The sequence below is a fragment of the Scomber japonicus genome, chromosome 2, assembly GCF_027409825.1.
Source record: "Scomber japonicus isolate fScoJap1 chromosome 2, fScoJap1.pri, whole genome shotgun sequence".
NCBI classification, from domain to species: Eukaryota; Metazoa; Chordata; class Actinopteri; order Scombriformes; family Scombridae; genus Scomber; species Scomber japonicus.
Genome location: NC_070579.1, coordinates 29,487,074 through 29,509,043, shown reverse-complemented (window position 1 = coordinate 29,509,043; position 21,970 = coordinate 29,487,074). Strand labels below are relative to the sequence as shown.

Below are 21,970 nucleotides of genomic sequence, written 5' to 3'. Positions count from 1 at the left end.
AATGGCAAATAAAAACAACTTTGTGAAACTGCGACTAATCCGCACTTTTACAATGACTAACCTTGCCATTTTGCTGAGGTGTGTGTATGTATGTATGTATGTATGTGTGTGTGTGTGTGCGGAAGTAGATGTGTGAGAACCTGCATGAGTACGTCTTTTGGGGTTTTCTTTTGCCTATGAGCATGTTTTGGATAGTTAGACGTGTGCACAGCAGGAAGTGCAAATTCATTTTTGTTCCAGAGGATTTGTCGCCTGCCCCAGCCTACTTTGTGTGCATGCTCTGTGCCTGCGTTGGTTTTCACTCTGTGTGTGCGAGTGTGTGTGTGTGCACGTGGTCGTGAATGTTCTACGCATATATTTCAGAGTAATATAATTTCCCTTTACGCACCAACACACCACCTCAATACACAACAAGAGGAAAGCACAGTATACTTAAAAAGAAATAAGAGCTAGGACACTGCCAAAGAGCAATAGCCACTAAAATAGAATAAATAAATAAAAAAAATAGACCATCACCGACTAGAGACAAGCTGCTATTAGTATTCAATACATGCTTGATGATGAAAGTACAGGCACCGGAGGGCTTTTATGTTTAATCACAGAATAAGATTTTGCCAGCAAAATTGATTACAGGGATCTATATTTTTTCATTGATATTCTGCAAATGTTTCCTAGCGTGTAGACAGATGTCAGCACTTGATTTGACCTTGACTGTGAACATTCAGATAATCAAATCAATCAATAATCACTTCAAATAGGAGACAATCTGAACCCCAGCCTAGTTCTACGTCCACAGTCTCTTAGTTCAAAGCTTGTACGAGAACATGTTTTGGGTTGCTTGTTCATTTTTAGTGTTTTGTTGTTGTTTTTTTTAAACCTATGTAACAGATGTTTTTTAGTTTCACTATTAGTTTTTGTATCGGAAAGATCAGTGTACATTTTCTTTGGCTGATACTGTAGTAGTCTGCTTACTGTAAGTGACAGATTCATGAGTACAGTGAGCTGGAAAGAAAGGAGAGCTTACTGAACAGGTGCCAGACAGACGGGAACAGAGGAGGGATGAAATGAGATTAAAGAAGAAGTGTTTTTTTTTTTAAAGAATATGTTGTTTATACATAATAAAGAGCATGATATTATTGCGTTTTGGCGAGAAGACTTTGCTACCTTTTGTTTTTCAGTGAATTACTTTAGCCAGCCATGTCTCCCCCCCCCTCCCTTTTTTTGAGGGTGGCAATGGAAATAAAATGCTTTTGAGTCTATGATATAATATGATTTATAGTTTATGTGTATAAAATCTCTTGGAAATCCAGCTGGATTGTGGATTCTTGAAATAAATCGTATCATGCATGCTAAAGGCTGGATGTTAGTTGCCAGTCTGGTGTCTTTTGTGAGAAAAAGAAGGGTTGGAGAGGTACATACTTAAACAAAAAAACAGCTGGAAGTTACATCTGCATTACATCCTGTCTCTGTTTGTCCATATATTGAAACTCTTCTGAATAACAATCTTATTTCCACATAGACAAACATAACCACATCCTCAAACTACACCTCAAATATTCCAGTGTGTTTGTCTGTGCAGGTGTTGACTGGACTCTATATATACACTATATACAGTATTTATCACTGCTGTCCACATTTTGAAATATTACAGCTTCTTTCCAAAACTGAGCTGCCAACTCCAGCACGTCCTCTCATTTCCAGGAATGGGATATCACCGAATCCGAAATTATTCCAAAATCACCGTCGGGGGCAGACTGGACAAAGAAATGAGCTTCATGTGTGTGAGTGAGAGAGAGGCTAACGGACTGAGTCTCTTCTGTGGAGAGTGCAGTGATGGAAATGTTTAGAGTTCTCCTCTAGACATGTATTAAGACATGGGGGGGGGGGGGGATCCTCGTCCCCCATTAACTTCACTGTAAAGTTAATTTTCTGTGTTTGTGCAATGGAGGATTCAAGTTTCCACATCATTGTGTAAATTGAATATTGGACCAGAATTGGCTCCAAACTCGTTGTGATGTCACAAATCATGCTCATAGGCACATTCAACTGTAGAAACAAGAAGAAAAGCTCAATTTTGAGTGAAGGGGAATTTAAAAATACAAAATGTGACATGATTGAGACCTACATGCATGAGTTGCCTATGAACCACCCTGTGATGTCTCGAAGAAACAGATTTAGACAACAGAGGACACTTCTAATTGATTAAATACATTTAACTAAAGCTAAAAGTCTCAGCTACTTTTAGTGAAAAATCACAATAAAAGTCAGATCTCATGTCTCGTAAATATCTAAGAATGATATAAGAAAAATAAGTGAATGGACCTTCTAAAAATAACTTTAAAAAAAAAGTCAAGTAAAACCTTTCAACGTAGCTGTAAATGGTGTCCAAAAATCTATGCAAGTTATTTTTCCTTCAGTGGTAAGTGAATTAATTGTCAAAAGGAGCAACACGCAGTTGTAAAGTATAAAATCTGGATATTTGTGACCCTTAGTTGGACCAAAAATGTTCCTGCCTCATTATACTCAAACTCACAGCATCCTGTTATCTGTGCAACAGCTCTGAATACTGCAAGCTTTCCTTTGATACATTTTTCTGTCAATGCCTGAGATATTTCTTTTTTTTATGTGCATTCTTTCCATTTTTCCAGGAACAGGGACTCCTTTTCAGTTATGTCAAAGCCAGAAATAGATTTTCCCAATTACGCCAAACATCTCCCACAAACCACAGGCTGACTATCTGATTCATCTCCAGACCATAATTACAGGCTTTTGTTACATTGCAGATCATCTTTTCATCCCTACCTTGATAATGCTTTTTTACCCTGAAGCTTGGGGTGGAGTTGTGGAAAAGTTAGTTCAGGAAATTCCCAGAATTTAGGCTTGGCTGACTGTTCCACTTCCTCCATACATGTATCGTTGTATCGCACTGATACTCAGATTAATGTACAAAGCAGCAAACATCATCACAGAGAAACAGAGAGTGTGAAAGTTTCTGGTAATCAGATTATCATGACCCTGTTTAGTTTTGCAGATTATGACCAAAAAACTGCATCACGCATATTGAGTGAAATAAAATTTTAGGATGCAGGAGCTGAGATTATATCTGAATAATGCGCTTATTGTGCATTTACAGCCACTGTATGAACTGGCTTTTCCTGTTTTATAGGCCTTTTGTTCATGTCCCCAATAGATGTACTGGTGTGCTCTCAGAAAAAAATGGCACTTCATAGTGGCCAAAATATGCATTGAGAAGAGCGGGCATGATATAATATGAAGTTCAAACTCTATTCAGTATACAGTGACAAATTTAGACTTTCAAGCATTAGTTGAAATCCTACCTTTGTCTCTTTAGATTCAAGCATTACACGATAAGAAACCTTTAGCTGTCTGTGGTCTGTAAACAATATTCAATCAATCAATTCTGGCAGTTTATACATATCTGTAAGTTTATTTCACATTGTGAGAAGTTTCAAACCAGTATATTTGAGAGAAAATTCCTCAAAAAGCTACACTAAAGTGATCAGAGGGTCTACAGTTTTTTTTATTACCTGGTCAAACCATCTGTCATTTAAATATTTTCCTTCACAGAAATCACCCTAACATTTAAGAGAAGCACTGAGGTGATCCAACGTACATAGATTTAATAACTTAGCCTCTCCCGTTTCATATGTATTTACATTTAAAGGTGCGTGCTATGTTAAACTGACAAACAAAAAGTGGATAGAGAGACGACTATTGCAGAATGCCGCTCTGATGAGCTCATCGGAAACTGAAAAGACATAAACTGATACTTAAATACACTTAAGATGCAGCAAACAAAAAGCATATCCACAGCAACGGCCCGACAACATCACTGATACAGTAACAGGAGTGCATAAAGGCTGCAACAGACTCATCGTCAGTACTCGTGACTCTGATATTATGTGAAAAAAGGCGAAACACTGACGCACTATTTGACCATTGATAAGTCTCTCAATAGCCAGTCTGCCTGTCATTAATGTCTTTGATTAATGCAGTGCTGAATACGATTCATGACACACGTCTTTGTCCTTACAGATAAAGTAAGCAACTAGAGAATACTATTCCATATCTTAAAATATATTTTGTTGTACACAGAATAGAATTTAAATTATTGCTATAAATGTGACGACCTGCTCCTCCTTCACATTACTCTACATGTTTTCACGCCTCAGCAAATTAGAGATTAGAAGGGTGCAATATTACTCTTCAATCAATGCACTACTTCTCTGTTTTTTTCTCCTCTGCAGTCAGAAATTACTGAAGATCTCCTGTTTCTTGCTCCAGTCCATAGGGGGTGCTCTTTTCTTGTTGCGGCTGGCGAGGGCCTTTTGTTTGGCCTCAGCAGCTGTAGGACTCAGACGCAGGCCGACGTCCACGAATGGGTCCGAAACACGCCTGTCGTCCTCATCAGGGACCTACAGTACACACAAACACCTTTTATTTATACACTCCCCACTTTCTCATTTTTTGTCTGCATTTCTCCACCTTGCAACTCTTCTCTCACCTGGATGCTCATGTCCGAGCTGCTGACCTCTGACTGGGTGGTGGAACTTCTTGAGGACTGGGATGCTGAGCTTCCTTTGGCCCGTGATTTTGGGGATGCATTTGTGATCGGGGATTCTGTCAGTGTGACGTTTATGACAGGTGGATCTGTGGCAGGGAGGTCAGTGGTTGGAGAAGGCGTGGGTGAGCTGCTTTCTGTGGTTAATTCGTCCACATAGACCTCTGTAGGAGAGTAAACAGAAACATGAACCACACTGCCTGGGGAGTACAGAGAGAGTGTGTGTGTGTGTGTGTGTGTGTGTGTGTGTGTGTGTGTGTGTGTGTGTGTGTGTGTGCTATTTGACCTTTGACATGGCTGGGAGTGGGTATGATCCCAAGTCTTTGGAAGAGCTCGTCGGTCTCCTCGTCGACCACTAGGAGGTGCACTTCGTCCCCTCCTGCCCTGATGAGTGCCACAACCTCTGCGTGCCTCAGGCCCTCTATGTTCACACCGTTAACCTGAGGCAGAAAAAAAGAGGAGAAGTCGCATGAGACAGAATGTCAGATGTAGAAAAAATAGAGATGGAACAGATTGGAAGAAGAGTAGTATGAAGGTATTATTGGTGCAAAAGGTTTGAGCACCTGTAACAGTGGAATTTGTAGTTGTGTACAGTGATTGTGTATGTGTGTCAGTAAATTTGAGGTCACATACTCTATGAGTTGTGTTCTTGTAGATTTTTTTTCTCTCCACAAATACAACACAACACTTACACATTCACAAATTCTTAATTACAGGTGCACAAATCCTATTTTACAAGTCACAGATTAAAAAACTGACATGCTCACATTTTTGCTCCTATTGTTGTAGTATATTTGGTGCAAAACATATTTGTGTAGCTGTATCAAAAAATGTGAAGTTGTGGATAAAATTTGAATATGTGCAAATCTGAATGTGAAGTTGTGCAATAAATATTCAATGTATGTAAAATAATTTCTCACTAAAATATTTGTGTTCTTTTAAAACACAAACACAAATCGATAAGTACAACTGCTCAAATCTTCCCCACGAGTCACAGATTCTGTTTCCTTCAACTACAAATCACAAACCGCGCCTCCACTGAGATATGTGGTGCAGAACTATCTGTGCATTCAGTCTATGGAGCAAAAGGCGGGTGCTGATCTGAGATCGACTGATCCCACAGCCAATCAGAGAGGAGAGGGGCTTCTGTCCCACAGCCAATCAGAGATGGACTTTTGTTTACATGCGGATTGAGAAGGATTTAGCACATGCTAAAACTAACAGCAGCAGAGACAGCGATATAGGCAACTTTCAAGGTAGGTTGTATTTTTAACCACATAAATAAATAAACCCCGACGCGAAGCTGACAAATTTAGCGTCCTGTCACTTTTCCTCTGTTTTGATAACCCTCCTCCCGGCCGCATGCATTGTTGCAAGTGTGTATTGTTGTTGTCTTATCTGTCATAAACTGTAAAAAGAGATTACGGTGCGTGACAGATATGCACAAATGCACGCGGACGCTAAATTTTTCAGCTTCACGTCGGGGTTTATTTATTAATGTGGTTAAAAATACAACCTACCTTGAAAGTTGCCTATTTCGCTGTCTCTGCTGCTGACTGAACTTTTTATTACATTGTATCCTGTTTGGATCTGATAACCCTTTGGTTGTGTATTGTATTGTGCTGTGTGTGTTTTAATATCGATGTTCATCAATATGTACTGTCCCTATCCAAAAATAAAGTATTTATCATTATTATTATTATTATTATTTATTAGTTTAGCATGTCCAAATCCACCGGTGGGAACCATAAACTGTGGTGGGAACTCTTCTTCCCCTTCTCACTCCGCATGTAAACAAAAGCCCATCTCTGATTGGCTGTGGGACAAAAGCCCCTCTCCTCTCTGATTGGCTGTGGGATCAGTCGATCTCAGATCAGCACCCGCCTTTTGCTCCATAGACTGAATGCACAGATAGTTCTGCACCACATATCTCAGTGGAGGCGCGGTTTGTGATTTGTAGTTGAAGGAAACAGAATCTGTGACTCGTGGGGAAGATTCGAGCAGTTGTACTTATCGATTTGTGTTTGTGTTTTAAAAGAACACAAATATTTTCGTGAGAAATTATTTTACATACATTGAATATTTATTGCACAACTTCACATTCAGATTTGCACATATTCAAATTTTATCCACAACTTCACATTTTTTGATACAGCTACACAAATATGTTTTGCACCAAATATACTACAACAATAGGAGCAAAAATGTGAGCATGTCAGTTTTTTAATCTGTGACTTGTAAAATAGGATTTGTGCACCTGTAATTAAGAATTTGTGAATGTGTAAGTGTTGTGTTGTATTTGTGGAGAGAAAAAAAATCTACAAGTACACAACTCATAGAGTATGTGACCTCAAATTTACTGACACACATACACAATCACTGTACACAACTACAAATTCCACTGTTACAGGTGCTCAAACCTTTTGCACCAATAATACCTTCATAGAGTAGAGCCAACGAAAGAGAGAAAAGATGCAGAGAGAGGACCTTTAATGAGACAGGGCAGAGACTAGGAAGTAGCCGTTACACAACATGACCAGCAGGAGTTATGTCTGGCATCAGAGGACAAAAACAGATAAAATCTGTGATTTGAATAGAAGCAAATTGAAATTTGCATGAACTCCCTTCGTGCCTCCACACTTTTCCTCTAAACAAAATTTAACTGTGCACCTCATACACATGGAAATGGAGACAAAGTCCCTCTCATTCAATCATACATGTGTGAAACTCTGGTGCACATCACATACAAGCACACATACATGTCACATCCATTAAAAGGCACACTCACCAGCCCATCTTCCACTCATCCATTTAACATTATCCGGTGTGTTCTTTTCTTTCTCTCCCCCTTTAAACAACACCTCTCTCTCCCACCCACTCTAAATCAGACTCCAGCTAATCTGCTGTAATCCAATCACACCTCAAATCAGTGCGCAGAGCTGGTAAATGTAAGTTGTTTTTCCCATTAAATCCACAAAATTCACTCTTCACTCTCAAGGGTGATGCATCAACTCTGCATATTCACCCTACTCTCTTTATTTAAAAGTGTTGTACCTCCACTAGTCTGTCTCCAGGCTTGATGCCTGAGCTCTCAGCAGCTGATCCAGGGTCCACAGATCGTATAAACTGTCCTCTCTTTGTCTTATCGCTGTGCAGGTTGAAGCCGTAGCCGTCTTCCCTCTTCACCAGATGACACAGACGGGGAAGGAGCTCAGTTGTTGGCTCTGGTGAGGACTCCATCTGCAGCTGTAATGAGAAATTAGGCAATAGCGAATTTTAGAATGAGATCTTTACAGAATATTGGAGAAAGTGGCATGCAGAAATTGTTTTGGATACTTGAGTTACCGATTCATTACCTGTAAAATCTAAATCCATCTGTAATAAATCCTATTTCTATGAGGGTCATAATGTAAGAAGTGTTGATCTTAATGAAGATTCCAGTGATTTATGATGTTAGCCCATTTACAACAAATCACATACAACACACTCTATATCACAACTATCCATTAGTAAAATAATGCTGTCATATATTATAGATTATTCCTGCATTTCTAGGTAAGCCATTCATTTCCATGATATAAAACTAAATTAACAGACGTTGTGTTATCCATCACATGACCATAAATCATCACGGAGTACATGGTGATGCAGTTTGAGTCCAGCACTGCAAAACTCAGTGCAGACTTGATGTTGATTTTGATGGATTTCACAACTCAAGCAAGTCTTAGCAACCTGCACAATTTCATATCAGATGGAAATGAATGACAAACAAATGCTGCTTTTCTAACAGCATGAAAAATACATCCAAAAATCTTAAGTATATTGCGTGCATTTGAAATATGTTAACACTGTATTTAAGCCTATAAAACATGGCCTTCACAAAGAGAGTTTTATTACAAGCTGCTGCGGTCTGTCAGCTAGGGCTCTCAATCATTCAGTGTCATATGTAAATTTTGAACAATGTAAAAATCAGTGATTTCAAGCAAATAGTGATTTTAAACAAACAATCAGTTCTTAAAATTTTTGTTTGACATCTTTAAAAAATAAAAAATAAAAAATATTGTCTGATCTACTTGGTTATTTTATGTGTAAGTTCATATACAGTACATCTTAATTTTTGTGACATACAGTATATGTACTGGAAAAACAATTGTATGGATATTGAGATAGTGATTTCAGCCATATTGCCCAGACTTAATACAGGTAAACCTGGTGTGGCAGTACGGCGAGCTAATCAGGAGAAAGTAGTTGCCAGTGGTCTCTGAGTGGCTGAAAGACCTGAAGACCAATCTTGAGTCTAATGACCATTGACTTGAGTTGACACATTGCATGGCTCATCCGCCCAGACCTTTGACTCTACTACCAGGAACATGTTGGCTGGCTGTGTGTGTGTGTGTGTGTGTGTGTGTGTGTGTGTGTGTGTGTGCGTGTGTGTGTGTGTTTGTGTGTTCTGTGCCTTCTGTGCCAAGACCACGTTTTAGTCACTGTCCTGCGGGTAGTGCAGGACAGTGACTGTCTAGTGACACTTCTGTGACTGCAGCAACGTGGGTACGATACCCTGAGGGCTTTCTGACAGATCTGTCTGTCTTCTCTGCTCCATCGACAGACTAACACACACACACGCACGCGGAAAGTGTGTCTGTTTGGTTGTGTGCATGTTTCTATGTATAATAATATGCAGAGTGCATCCCTGTCTGCCAGCCAGGATGGGTACATCTTGGCAACAGATCGCCATGGTGACATGTCAAGTTGCTGTGGTGACAGGTCACCATGCCTCCTACTGGTTTAGATGATCTCTGTTTATGTTGCTGGCCTGTTTACTGGGCTATATTTGTCTTGTCGGCCCAAATTAATTGACACATGCATGCACGCACACACACACTCAGGCTGCACACCAGACTGACCTGGAAATATCTAAGCTTATCTATTTGTGGACATCTGCATTTCCCCACAGAGAGAGGACAGCCAAGTTGTGAAAATACTAGTCAAGTAATTTAGTACTGAAACAATTAGTCAATCTAGAGTATTAATTGGGTGACTGACAGAATATTAATGAGCAACTATTTTGATTTTGACAATTCATCTTTGATTTTTCAAGCAGAGCTGTCAAACATTTACAGGTTCCAGCTGCTGAAAGGTGAGGATTTACTGATTATTTGTTTCATATCATTGTAAATAAGTCGAACATCCTCATGTTTTTGGCTTGGTGGACAACACAAGTAATTTTAAATCTAAAATTGTATTAGTCCTTTTTCACTTTCCTCTGACACTTAATAGACCAAACAACTAACTGATTGATTGAGAAAGTAGCATGTAACATATGAACCAATAATGAAAATAATAGACAGATCTTATAACTTACCATATGGTTTTAAATGCAGAAACTTCTCCTGCTTTCTGTTTTCATTTCCTCTGTAAAATAGCTCCTTGTGTCTTATATTTTTTGTCACATTCTCTTATAACATGTCAAATGCTACAGCAGGAAATAATTAATTTTTGTTCTCAACTTTTTGAGAATATCAACCTTGATGAAAGAGTTCAGAGGAAGTGAATCATCTGTGTGTGTGACTGAGCCAGTCTGTTGCGTGGCTTTGATAGCAGCCAACACTGCGGTTATGTAAGAACAGTGTGTATTGGCATCTGCTGCCATAATAACATCATGCAACAATGAAAGCCCGTCTGTATTTACATGTACTATGATGTTAATGTCAGTCACAAGATGAATGGCACAGAAGTGGAGAGATGAGGAGAGACTGATTGTGTGTACGTATGTGTGTGCGTGTGTAGGAGTGTGTGCGTGTCTCTTCTGTTTGTTGAAAAGCACAGGGTGCTGGTCTGGGATTAATATGCCGTAATGGTTTCTCCAATCAGACTTGCTGAGTTAGTAGAAAAAAAAAATCACTCACATAAATGACACTCATTGGAAATGTCTAGAAATTGATGCTTTTATATGATCAATATATTTGAATAGAAATGGCCCAAATTAATGTCTAACAAACAAAGAAGGATGTGCTCAATTAGTGTATACTTAATTTTTCTAAAAGCTCTTAAAAGATAAAAAAAACTGATCAGCAAATGACTCTTCTTCGGTAGCAAAGAGGCATATCAAAGGCCTGTATTTTGTCATATACATTAACAGCTAAGACCACAGACCATGTGTGCCCTCAAAAGGTAGAGGGGGTGGAAATGTCGACACCTGCACAATATCATGCAATAAAAAAAAGTCCATAACGTAAAAAGTTAAGTTTTGGTTGAAGTAGTCAGATCATATTTGGAGCTATTGTTGGTTGTGATGTAATAGATATGCAGTATGTTGTGCAGGTGCGACTGTTATTGCATACTGAGAGAGCCAAGATGACCAGCCAAGGGGCAGCCAGTATTTATGCTGCCTTCGGCTAAACAGATGGTGGTTTGACGTGAGGCGCTGTTCCCGAGCATCCTGGTCTACTTTGTTTAGAGCCCAAACATGAAGCTCAATCTCAAACAGTCAGTTCCCGGTTATTTCAGCAACCAGGATGACTAAGACATCACAGTGATGTTTGGCTGGCACTTGTGGAAATTTGTTTTTTTTCACAGCATCGTACTCACTAATTCAGGAATCAGTGGTTATTTGGGTGTCATTTTTAAAACTCTGAAAGAAAATCTAAAATATAACCTTGTTTAGCTGTAAGGTCAGAGGTGTGCAGAGTCCTGCAGTAGGGGAGTGAGACATTATGTGCCTCAAGCCCAAAATAAACTACACAAATACATAAACCATACCTGTGCAAAAAGTTTGATTATGCAACATTGCTAATCCCTCCCATGTCTCCTTGGTCCTGCAGACACTCAAAGCCTGCTTTCATTAAAACCCACTCAAACCAAAGTCAAGCAGACTAGACGAACGATTAAAATCTGTACCCACAATAGACAGTCGGGTGTGATCACTATCTGCAAAAAGCCAACTGTTTAAGGAAGAACTTTCAAGACAAAGACATCTCAGATCCTTACTTCTCAGACAAAAGACTAGAAGTTTAGCCTTTGACTGTTTTTGTCACTCTTTTTATGATAAGTCCTGCAGTATCTGACTGCATAAAGCCTAGTATACAACTTAGAATAACACCAGGGGTAAAGAAAGTATAAGGTAAATTCAACTCTCAAATTGAAATGAAGTGGGAACACAGTTTACGCCTCCACCCAGTACACACGCTAATACACTATCTTTCAACAATAGTCATTCTGTTTGACTACACAATAGCCCCAGTGCTGCAGGTTTTTGCAGGAAACATGGTCGGTTCAGCTAGGTTTAGTCTCTGGTGTCTGCAGCTGAATGTGCAAGGTATTAACACTCAGTATGCACAAACAGGCAGCTTTCTTTACAGACAATGCCCATTTGTAATGATAACACCTCCTAGAGACTACAGTGACTTGTAAACTGATGTGACAGTAGGTTCCGATCATATTAAGCAGGTGTTTGGGTGACAGGGAAAGTTAAATACAGGACGTGTGAAGCAGCAATGGATTTACTGTTGCACTGTAGGGATGTGAGAATTCCTTTTAAACCTGCTGTAATTACACTGTTATTTACTGTTTCATTTGTATTCCCTTCTTTGACTAAAAAAAGGAGCAACTGTGTGAAAGATCATGCAGCCGTGAAGCTGTAAACAAATTCTGTGGAATTTAACTTTAAAATACTGAATTCAAACCCCATTTATATCCTTTAAAGCAAGACATAATTTTACTTGCAAACCTACATGAGTGAAACTACTTGGATTTCTTTCACTCTCTGTTTTGTGGCCTCAATTCATTTTTCTTTTTGTCTGCCTCTCTTAATCCTGTTCTCTCTCTCTCTCTCTCTCTCTTCTCTCTTTTTTTTGTTTTGTTTTTTTGGTCCCACCTGTTCAGAGGAGTTGCCAGACTCCTTCTAAAGGTGCTGCTTTGGGACTGAATCCAACCAGCAGGCAAACCAAATGCTCAAGTCCAGATTAGTGCTCAGATGACATCAGGTCAAAGAGTGTTAGCTCAGTGTTGCACACACTCTTAACACAGTAACACACTGGCTTGTTGCTGGCAGCCACAGTGAACAACCCATATAGACTTCTCATAAATACTCATCTAATCCATAAAAGCCCCAATAAAGGAACCTTAAAGAAGAGTCTCAAGTATTGATGTCCACCCTTACCTCTGAGTCTGTCGCTGTGCTTGATGTCACTGAGGATCTATTGACCTTGCCCTGTGTGGTCATGTGAGTGATCGAGTCTGCATCAGGAGGGTGACATGAGTGTGTGTGGTTGGGTGGCAGGGGTGAAGTCTCTCTGGGTAAGGGAGAAGCAGAAGGGGTGGCCCTGGGTGATGGGCGCGGGGAGAGTGTCCCCATCTCAATGGCCAGGGCCTCGGTGCAGGCCAGGCCACAGCTGCGGAGGTAGTCATCCGTCTCTCTGTCCACCACCAGCAGCCGGGTGCGGTGGTCTACCTCCCGGATCCGGTTCACCACCTGCAGAGAGGAGGAAGAGAGGAGCTTAGGACAGGTTAAAATGATTTGTGTGGTGTCTGTTGTTCCACTGTACATAACACACTTTTAGCATGACAAAGACACCCAGTGATTCCCATTACACATTGACCCATTTTGATGACCCCCCCTCCTACTCCTCAGGCAAGGGAAAAGTGGTCTAACAGGTACAGAACTCATTGTTTGTACCTCAGAGAGATTATGTACCACTGTTGTCCCCACTCTACCACGCAAGCTGCTGCATGTGATTTTCAAAATTAATGAATTTAGCCATAACTCACCAGATGGTGCGGATCGTTCTCCACATTCTCCCCGTTCACCTCCACCACTCGGTCACCGGGTCGCAGCCCGGCCAGGTCGGCTGAGGAGCCGGGCTCCACTTTTCGGATGAACTGCCCGCCTTTATTTCGCTCACCGTGCAGGTGAAACCCATAGCCGCGCTCTCCTTTGGTCAGGAAACACAGCCTGGGTCTCAGCTCGTTCTCCATCCCAGCAAGTCAATAGGAGAAAACAGGTCAAAGTGTCTCAGGTGAATAAACGTGCGCTTGGTCCAAGAGCGTTGGAAAGTCGCAGGCTCTTAATCCAACATATGACTGCACGCTCCAGTGACTGAAAGATCATCATCATTTAGCATGATGCGAGTCCATAAATAATCTACAATTGTTCAGAGAGCACAACAAAAACTAGGCTAAAACTAATAAGTTTTTAATCCATCATGCAAAAGCCAGGGGCGCAAGTATTGACGCGCAAAAAATGTCCACAGTGTGCGTAAAACAGTGGCCAAAAACCACCGACAGAGACTAAGTCCCATCCATCGGAGGAATAATCCAAGAGATCAGAGATTAGAAAGCTGCTCCTCACACGTAACACTTAATTCTCCTCGTCAGTGAGGCGTGTGTCCTCCTGTCCAGCCCGGTGTGAAAGTGAAGAGGCGTCAACAACAGATGCCACTACGTCCCCTTCAGCGCACACCTGACGACGACGAGCTGTGCTGGCAGGAAACTCCAGCCTTAAATAGTGGCTAATAAGGAATAAAGCTGTTACTGTGAAGAAACGTGAATTGTTAAGGGGATGAAATGAGTCAGTTTGCTTTTTTATCACAGTCTCTCTAGAGAGGTAGAGGCTCAGGTGGTGAAGGTAAAACCAGGAGGTGACTGTGATCTGTGAACGGAAATCTTCCTTATCCGCCCTCTATCCTTATCTTATCTTCTATCTGTAGATCTTCACCGGCGATCAATATAGGGACGGTTGCATCAAAGGGTCTGTATGTTACATGGAACGTACTCTTCTCTGGTGTTTGCAGTAACATGGACTTAACATGCATTTACAAAGGAATCACTCAGGTAATTCAGAACAATCAAACCTGAGGGTGTGTGTTTGTAATACTGTATGCAAGACAGGGACGATGAGACAACCACTTATTAAAATAATCCATGAGGCAAATATTTTTCAAGACGACATATTAATTGCCCTACAGGTGGATTTTTTCGCTTCATGTCACCTCTGACAGTAATAATCAAATCTGCTTATGTGCCTTTCAGCAATAAATCAGATCCCCATACAAGAGTCGAAATATTAAAATACTTAAGCAAAGCTGCCCTTAAGCAAAGAACTAATCTGCACAGAGGTCAATAGTAATTGCCAGCTCAGTACAAATTTGTATAATTGTGTGAATGTGATTGCTCTATGAAACAATCATTAGCTATTAGTGCTAAACAACTGCTTTATCTATTTTGTTTTTTTGTAACTTGGATAATTCACTTAGCTGTGAATCAGTCCTCTATTAGAATGAAAAAAAACAAACAGTCAACTAATAATTAATAACAGTGAACAACCAAAGCTAAAGCATACAACCACTAACATGAACATGGCTTACATTTTACAGTGGGTTTAGACCACTGTTTTTTTTTTTTTTCAAATGGTCTTTTTTTCACAGCAAACATTTGGACATAAACACATGAACAGTGACTTAAATTGCATTTAAGTGTGTCAGTGAGTCTTGATACTCTGTAAACATGGCTGAACCAGAAGGGACACACCTAACAGGATGCAGCTGTTATTATTATTAACTACACCTGTGCTTTTTTGTGCTATAACACACCTATTAAGTCATGAGGAAATATTACAAAGCAAGCCCGCACAACACCAGTGTGCAGTGAGAATATCTCTATGATAAATAATTTGCTTTCTGTACAAGGGTGTAGTGCATAAATATACCAAAACTGAACAAGTACCTATGTTTAAGTGGACAATTTGTATATAAATATTATATCATCAGGTATATTCATGTTGTGCTACATTTTTAGCCATAACCTGCAGGCTGGCAGCTTAAATTAATAAATGTATTTATGAACAGATGCTGGGTTTTTTTGTCAGTTAACTTAATGATACCTTTCAAATTCTTAAACTTAAAGTTTTTTCTTCAATTCTATGGCCTAATTTTACATTTATATACATTTTAATACTAATTAAATGCATTAACTTTGACCAGCTGGTGGAAATTCAGGGTTCAGTGTCTTAATGACATTTGGGCATGCAGAGTGGAGTAGCTGGGGATTGAACTACTGATCTTCTGATTAGCGGATGACACTGGTCCGCCTTTGAGCCACAGCTGCCCCCAAAGAAATGTGTCCTTGTTATTTTCCCCTCACAAAGTCTGTCCTCTGGATTTAAGGGCAATCTTAAAACATGACATTCACATCTAGTTCCAGTGCATTATATTTTTATTTTGTAAAAAGAAAATAGCTATCGGTACAAAAATATTTAATCTCACTTGAAGTGTAAAACGGTGTCATTACATAGTGTTAAATAAAATAAAGTGATGGAATTGACTACACACATCATAAACCGTATTGACATCAATATTTAGCTTAAATGCATATTTTCATCTCGTGTGCGTACATTGTTCTTGCTCAACGTTTGGTCACAGCTCTAAGACTTAATGTTACAACTTAAAGGTACCTTGTGGAGGTTTTGACCATGAGTAGTGCAGTGTTTTCATTAGTAGGCAGTGAAAACTGAAAGCTGGCAAACATAGATGTTAAACATTCAACAAAACAAAAATCAGCTCTTCATGTGTTGTATGAGTATTGAAATGCATTCAACCTGTTTGTTGGACTTCATGGATGCACACATGCATTTTGGCGAGTAACATTGAATATAAACATCACTTTGTTTGCAAGAAAACTCCACAAGGCTCCTTTAATCAGTGGTTAATGCTGTTTTAGCTTCCTTCTGTGTGTGGTGGGGGAAACAGGTGTGGGCAGTGACTCCTCTTTTATTCTCTCATCTTTGACAGCAGATCCAGGTTCAGTTTTTGCGTGGAAGGGAGAAGTTGGACTTGGAGAGCGCGGGGATCCAGCTTTAGGCCTCTTAGTGGGAGAGGTCTTGTGGGCAGACGGGCAGCTGTGCTGGTTCAGACACACAGAGCAGAGAGGGTTGACAGGAAGACAAACCTGCTGTCCAAACCCCACCAGCAGCCAGTTGATCTCACTCCACAGCTCCCTGCAACAGAGGGTCAGAGGAACATCACAAGCTGACTTTGAATCATCAGCTGCTGGGTCATGGAAAACGACAGAGAAATGTTCATTTTTGTATATCATCGTCATCATCATCATTTTCACCACACTTGGAATCAACAAGCCACATAGTAACATCTCACAGTCTTCTTAATTATCATTTATAATAGTTGCCTCCTGTAAGTCAACATATTATATGAGGAACACTTAGGAATGCACTATATGTATGTGTTGGTCCTTGTTTATCAAGATGTACTGGTCAGCAGTGAATCAGTCATGCTATTACCTAGGTAACCACTCCTCCAGTGCCTTGCGTGTTTCCTCTGGGTTCTTGGTCGGCTTCTTGAGCCACTCCAACCTGTTAGAGATGCGATGCACATGCGTGTCCACACCTAAACAAAGACCAATGACACAGATCAAAAACACTGAAAACATGTGACAAATGTAAAATGTGATGTGGATTCACTTTGTTGTACATACAACACTACAGATATACAATAACATGTCTATTTCCACTTAAGTTGGGTTTCTCTTTTTTTACTTCCGTTTCCGTTGAATTCATAATTGATTAGTTTTATTCCATTTGATGTGAAAGTGTTTATGAGTGCTTTCGGTGCATGTCCCCACCTATGCCGGACACCTGGTTCCACGCAATGCCCATAGCCAGGTGAGCCATCTTGGGTCCAACTCCTGGCAGGCGGACCAGCCCCTCCACGCTGTCCGGGATGTCCCCTCCAAACTCCTTCTGCAGCATGGCCGACGTCAGCTTCAGAAACTTCACCTTATTCTAGAGAGTAGACGGTGAAAAAAGCAGGTGAGATGCATTAAAATAAAAAATCAAAGTGTGAGTAGGTGGAAGCATCGTGGCTCATAAGCTGATTTCAATGATGTTCAGTGATTTAACAGACAGTGAGATCTTTGGTGTTACCCTCCAGAAGCCGACAGGGTAGATAAGTTTTCCCAACGTCTCATCATCGGTAGCCAGTATGTTTTCCACTGTGCAGCCGTGAGCTCGGAGCTTCTGCATAGCCGCTGCTGTCACCTGGTCCTTGGTCTGACTGGACAGCATGAGTGATACCAATATCTGGAAACGTCTCACCTGTCTCCAGAGAGGAAACAAAAGAGGTAACAATACAGAATCATTTCACAACCCCCCCCCCCAAAAACTAAACCACACCTACGTGTGCAGGAGCTTCTGTGTCGTAGCATTTCTCTGCTCCCATGCTGTCTACAGGTGCATCACGACTGCTCCTCATCTCACGAATAAATCCTAACTGTTTCCTCCACTCAGGCGGCTCCCAGCGCTCTGTCTTCACCGGCAAAACGCCATCATCGTTGTCATATTCCAACTTTACCTGCCTCCTCCTCCGGTGAGGTGACGTTAGCAGGACAGCGTTAGATTCTGTTTTTGGCTGCACAGCGGTGTGTTGGGGTTCATGGCAACCACCTGAATCAGCACAGAGACGAGGGAATGAGAGGAACTTGAAGGAGCCACACTTAGTCTTCATTAAAAGACAATACACTACAATATGTGGACAAACTTAACATATGTAGTTATTCAAATCATGGGCATTACTCTGCTGCTATAACTGCCAATTTCCTGGAGAGTCAATAGGGAAACAGTTTATGGATATAGCAGATAGATGATGAGATCAGTTATTGACTAATCCAGTGAATGAAATACCTGACAAATCAGAGAACTTCATCACAGTGAAGCAGAACTACTGTAAACTAGTATTACCACTCATCAAAGGATGAGCACTGGACTGCTGGACATGTCAAAGGAAACAAATAGCTGCAGTATCATAAACTAGGCAGAGCTTGCAGTGGTGTTCCAGTTCATCCCAAAAGAGTTGGATAAAAAACACCTCTTTCTTTATAGACCTGCTTTGTGCACGGCAGCACTGTCATGTTTAAAAGAGAAAGGGGTTATTCAAACTGGAAGCACATACTTTGCTAAAACAGTGTGTCACAAAATATATCCAAAAAGCCACAAGATGAGGCACAGGAGAGGAAATTAGAAAAAAGTCATTTTCTGCTACAAAATATGTTTATGTTTTTTCTTGAGTCTTTTCTCTCTCTTTTTATCTTAGAAATGATTGAGTATTTGTACATCTTCATGAACAAAGACAATTATTAAAATAAAACAAGAAAAGTGGTCACAAGCAGTGGCTATGTTAGTGTTAGGATTGGGTCCAAAGTAGTTGTGATGGCCCAGCCCTTAAAATCTGATTTTCTGTGAACTGGGACAAATGTTCTACTTTCAGCAGATGAATGTGAAAGCAAAGTCTGTACATGCATCATTCTGCACAGTGAAGCTCAAACATTCAACTGAAGGAGCAGGAAGAGAAACACATCTTTGAGTGGAGGAAGTTTGTTTGTGATTACTCTTGCAGGACAATGTATGTATGTATATATATATGTATCCTCTGAAAAGAAAGGTGATATTAAGTCAGCCTAGTTTAGAGTCACCTGTATATCTGTGGATGTGGTGTTTTTACTCCTCAGATGCGAAAGTGACAGAATGAATGTGCACAAGTCAGAAGAGCCCTAACAAACCTACCAGCCATTACACAGACTGAATAACATATGTGTGACCTGGTTCAATGACTGACAGATATATCTAAATAGTCGGCCTGTATCTGTGCTCCGTACACATTACCCGTAGATAAGGAGGCCGAGGAGGGTCTTTCCTCAGAGATCCTCGCCTCCTCCTCCTCCTCCTTCACCGCCACGGAGGAATGCGGAGCCTCGTCCCTCCGTCTGTTGGTAAGTTTGGACCCGAGAGAGGCCGTAGGTATGCGGCTGGCTGTCTGGTTAGCTCTCCGGGTGACTCTGGCTCTGCTGTGCATGAAATAAGGAGAGGTCATTTTAAAACAGGGGGCAGCGGTACAGACCCGCGTGCAGGAGAGGACGGGAAGCATTGAAAATGAAGATGAAGTCAGTTTCTCATTCGTCGTTTTCTGGTCACGAGAGGGTCAGAAAAGTTTAACTAGCTTTTTATATTTACATGAAAAAACTAAATCAGAAATCGAATCCAGTTGAATCCTCAACAGAATAATGGTTCACAGTTGATGCTATTATAATTTTTAAATTACTATTTCAAACTAATATTTACTACATGTATAAAACATAAATTCAGAGATTTGTTTTTTAAGGCCTTCTCATAATTATGACCAAAAAGATATATAATGTTATTTAGTTATGTTGATAAAAAGACAGCAGAACCAATAAAGCATTAAAACAACTAGTTTAAAACCCCCAAAGGCCTCATGACATTTACACATCTGCATTATATGATTTTAAATATATCTAAGTTCTTTCTTACATTTGACATTTTGACATGTCAAAGCAGGAAGCGCACAGATGCAATTGATAACGGTAATGATGGCATGAATGATGAAGTTCGTGACCCAGGGTATAATGCATGATGGTTCACCATTAAGGCTTCCTTTAACGGAGCTATTGTTAATGTTATCAGCTCCACCGGTGCTCTTCCTGCTGGGAAAAGTCACATGTCTGCTATCAGCAAAAAATACATCCATGTATCAGCTGTAGTGTTTAACATGTTGCATGCAACTGTTGTATGAAGATGAGATATTCCCCAAGGAAGACCTTGATGTAAAGAAACAAACCTGAGTCTTTACAAAAACATAGATATTGAAATAGAATTAAATAACACTGATCTTTTAAACTTTTCTGCAAATTTCAATGACTTTATATACATGTCTATGTCATATCTACAGGATGGTGAAGCATAATATGTTCTACTAATTAGTTTCTTCCTGACCACAAAAGGCAAAGCTTATGCCAACCAAAAGGCAAATTCAAAGTGCTTTACATAAAACATAAAAGGCATCAAAGCAGAATGTAAAAGCAACACAAGGTAATATAAAAAGATATTTAAATACAATTAAAATGTATTAAATTGAAAATAAAGATAAGCTTAAATAGAATAAGACCAATAAAACAAGAGAGTAAAAGATAAAGTGCACTGTAAGAAATAGAAAAGTCTTCAGCTTTAAATTAAAAGAACTGAGATTTTGCAGACCTGCTGATATCTGGGAGTTTATTCCAGATATGTGGAGCATAAAAACTGAAAGCTGTTTAGTTTTAACTCTGGGAACAGAAAGCAGACCTGTCCCAGAAGACCTGAGATATCTGGATTGTTCATGACATAACAGAAGATCAGATATATTCTGGCCCTAAAACATTCAGTGCTTTATAAACCAGCAGCAGTATTTTAACGTCTATTCTTTGAGAGACAGGGTGTCAGTGTAAAGATCTGAGAACTGGAGTGATTAGATCCACTTTCTTGGTCTAAGTGAAGACACAGCGCTCTGAATCAGCTGAAGCTGTCTGATCGATGTTTTTAGAGAGACCTTTAAAGACACTGTTAGAGAAGTTAGTCTACTGAAGGTAAAACATGACATGTTCCTTCTCCCTGCCCTCTTTTAAATGTCCTATGTTGGTCGTGTACATCTGCATCTCAGTCTAGATATGATTGTTTCCGGCCTCTGCACGTACATTATACTTTATAACATAGACCACTTTATGAATATTACAACCACACTGTCCTGTTTCTCATCCTTCTATCCTCCATTTTATGCTTAATAAAAGACATATTATCCATTGTTAGAACAAACCTTCTGATTAGTATTTACAACCTGTTTTGCTGAGCAGTTTCATCAGTATCACATCATATTACTAAAGTCCCTCCATATTCTTTCCCACTCTGTGGAGGTGAGTGAAACCCCGAAGTCATCTTCCCTGTTTCAAACAAATTCTCGATCATCACTGATTGAGATGAATGTCAACGGATGGGTCTGATTTTAGACATGCACCCACTTTCAAAGGCCTCATTGTTAAAATAACACCATTTGCATATACCGACAAGCTGTCATCAGACCTCTCAGTGACCTGAAGGTTGAGTTATTTATGTCTTTGTTATTAGAGTGTTCATTATGGTACTTTCGTCCTTCTTTCAGTCAAGCGATAACACAAAATCTACCATCAGTCCAGAAAATATTCAAGAAGGTACTTCAAAGGTTCAACTTCCCATCCAAACGGTTTGTTTCTCACATTGATGCTTCAGTGTTTTATTTAGGATTATACCAGTAACATGGCAAAGCTGAATTAAAGGACAGGTTCACAATTTTTCAAGTCTGTCTTAAAATAACAGTCAGGTGTCCACTGAAAGGGGTTTTCCTCACTGTAATTATTCTTCCTGTTCATACTGACTATTAAAAGATTCCCTTCAAATGTGCTTTCAGTGTAAGTAATGGAGGACAAAATCCACAGTGTGTCTACACAGTCATTTAAAAGTTGACCTAAAGTTTATATGAGCAGTCTGGGTTAGTCTTATCGAGTGGATATCCTCCACTA

General features: G+C 40.0%; 2 protein-coding genes across 2 annotated transcripts; both read right to left on the bottom strand.

Annotated features, from left to right (window-relative positions):
• Positions 1-4,268: 4,268 nt before the first annotated feature.
• On the bottom strand, positions 4,269-13,555 carry LOC128373964 (Na(+)/H(+) exchange regulatory cofactor NHE-RF2-like). Its single transcript, XM_053334169.1, has 6 exons — positions 13,349-13,555; positions 12,741-13,052; positions 7,637-7,822; positions 4,869-5,022; positions 4,526-4,746; positions 4,269-4,436 (listed from the first exon to the last, which is right to left on the bottom strand). Exons 1-6 carry the CDS (start codon positions 13,553-13,555, stop codon positions 4,269-4,271), a joined length of 1,248 nt encoding a protein of 415 aa, XP_053190144.1.
• A 2,238-nt stretch (positions 13,556-15,793) lies between these two features.
• Positions 15,794-19,495, bottom strand: nthl1 (nth-like DNA glycosylase 1). The gene is made up of 6 exons (XM_053332415.1): positions 19,248-19,495; positions 17,767-18,032; positions 17,514-17,684; positions 17,213-17,372; positions 16,872-16,977; positions 15,794-16,571 (listed from the first exon to the last, which is right to left on the bottom strand). The coding sequence occupies exons 1-6, from the start codon at positions 19,453-19,455 to the stop codon at positions 16,280-16,282; spliced, it is 1,203 nt and encodes a 400-aa protein (XP_053188390.1). The 5' UTR covers positions 19,456-19,495; the 3' UTR covers positions 15,794-16,279.
• Between the last annotated feature and the right edge of the window lie 2,475 nt (positions 19,496-21,970).

Excerpts from the sequence above, each read along its gene's own strand:
- LOC128373964 (XM_053334169.1), bottom strand. The coding sequence starts at position 13,555 with ATGGAGAACGAGCTGAGACCCAGGCTGTGTTTCCTGACCAAAGGAGAG. Across the intron at positions 13,053-13,348 it reads AGAACGATCCGCACCATCTG|GTGGTGAACCGGATCCGGGA; the intron begins GTGAGTTATGGC and ends TCCTCTCTGCAG. Across the intron at positions 4,437-4,525 it reads GCTCGGACATGAGCATCCAG|GTCCCTGATGAGGACGACAG; the intron begins GTGAGAGAAGAG and ends TGTGTACTGTAG.
- nthl1 (XM_053332415.1), bottom strand. The coding sequence starts at position 19,455 with ATGACCTCTCCTTATTTCATGCACAGCAGAGCCAGAGTCACCCGGAGA. Across the intron at positions 18,033-19,247 it reads CTCGGCCTCCTTATCTACGG|GTGGTTGCCATGAACCCCAA; the intron begins GTAATGTGTACG and ends GTGCTGATTCAG. Across the intron at positions 17,685-17,766 it reads ACACAGAAGCTCCTGCACAC|GTGAGACGTTTCCAGATATT; the intron begins GTAGGTGTGGTT and ends CTCTGGAGACAG.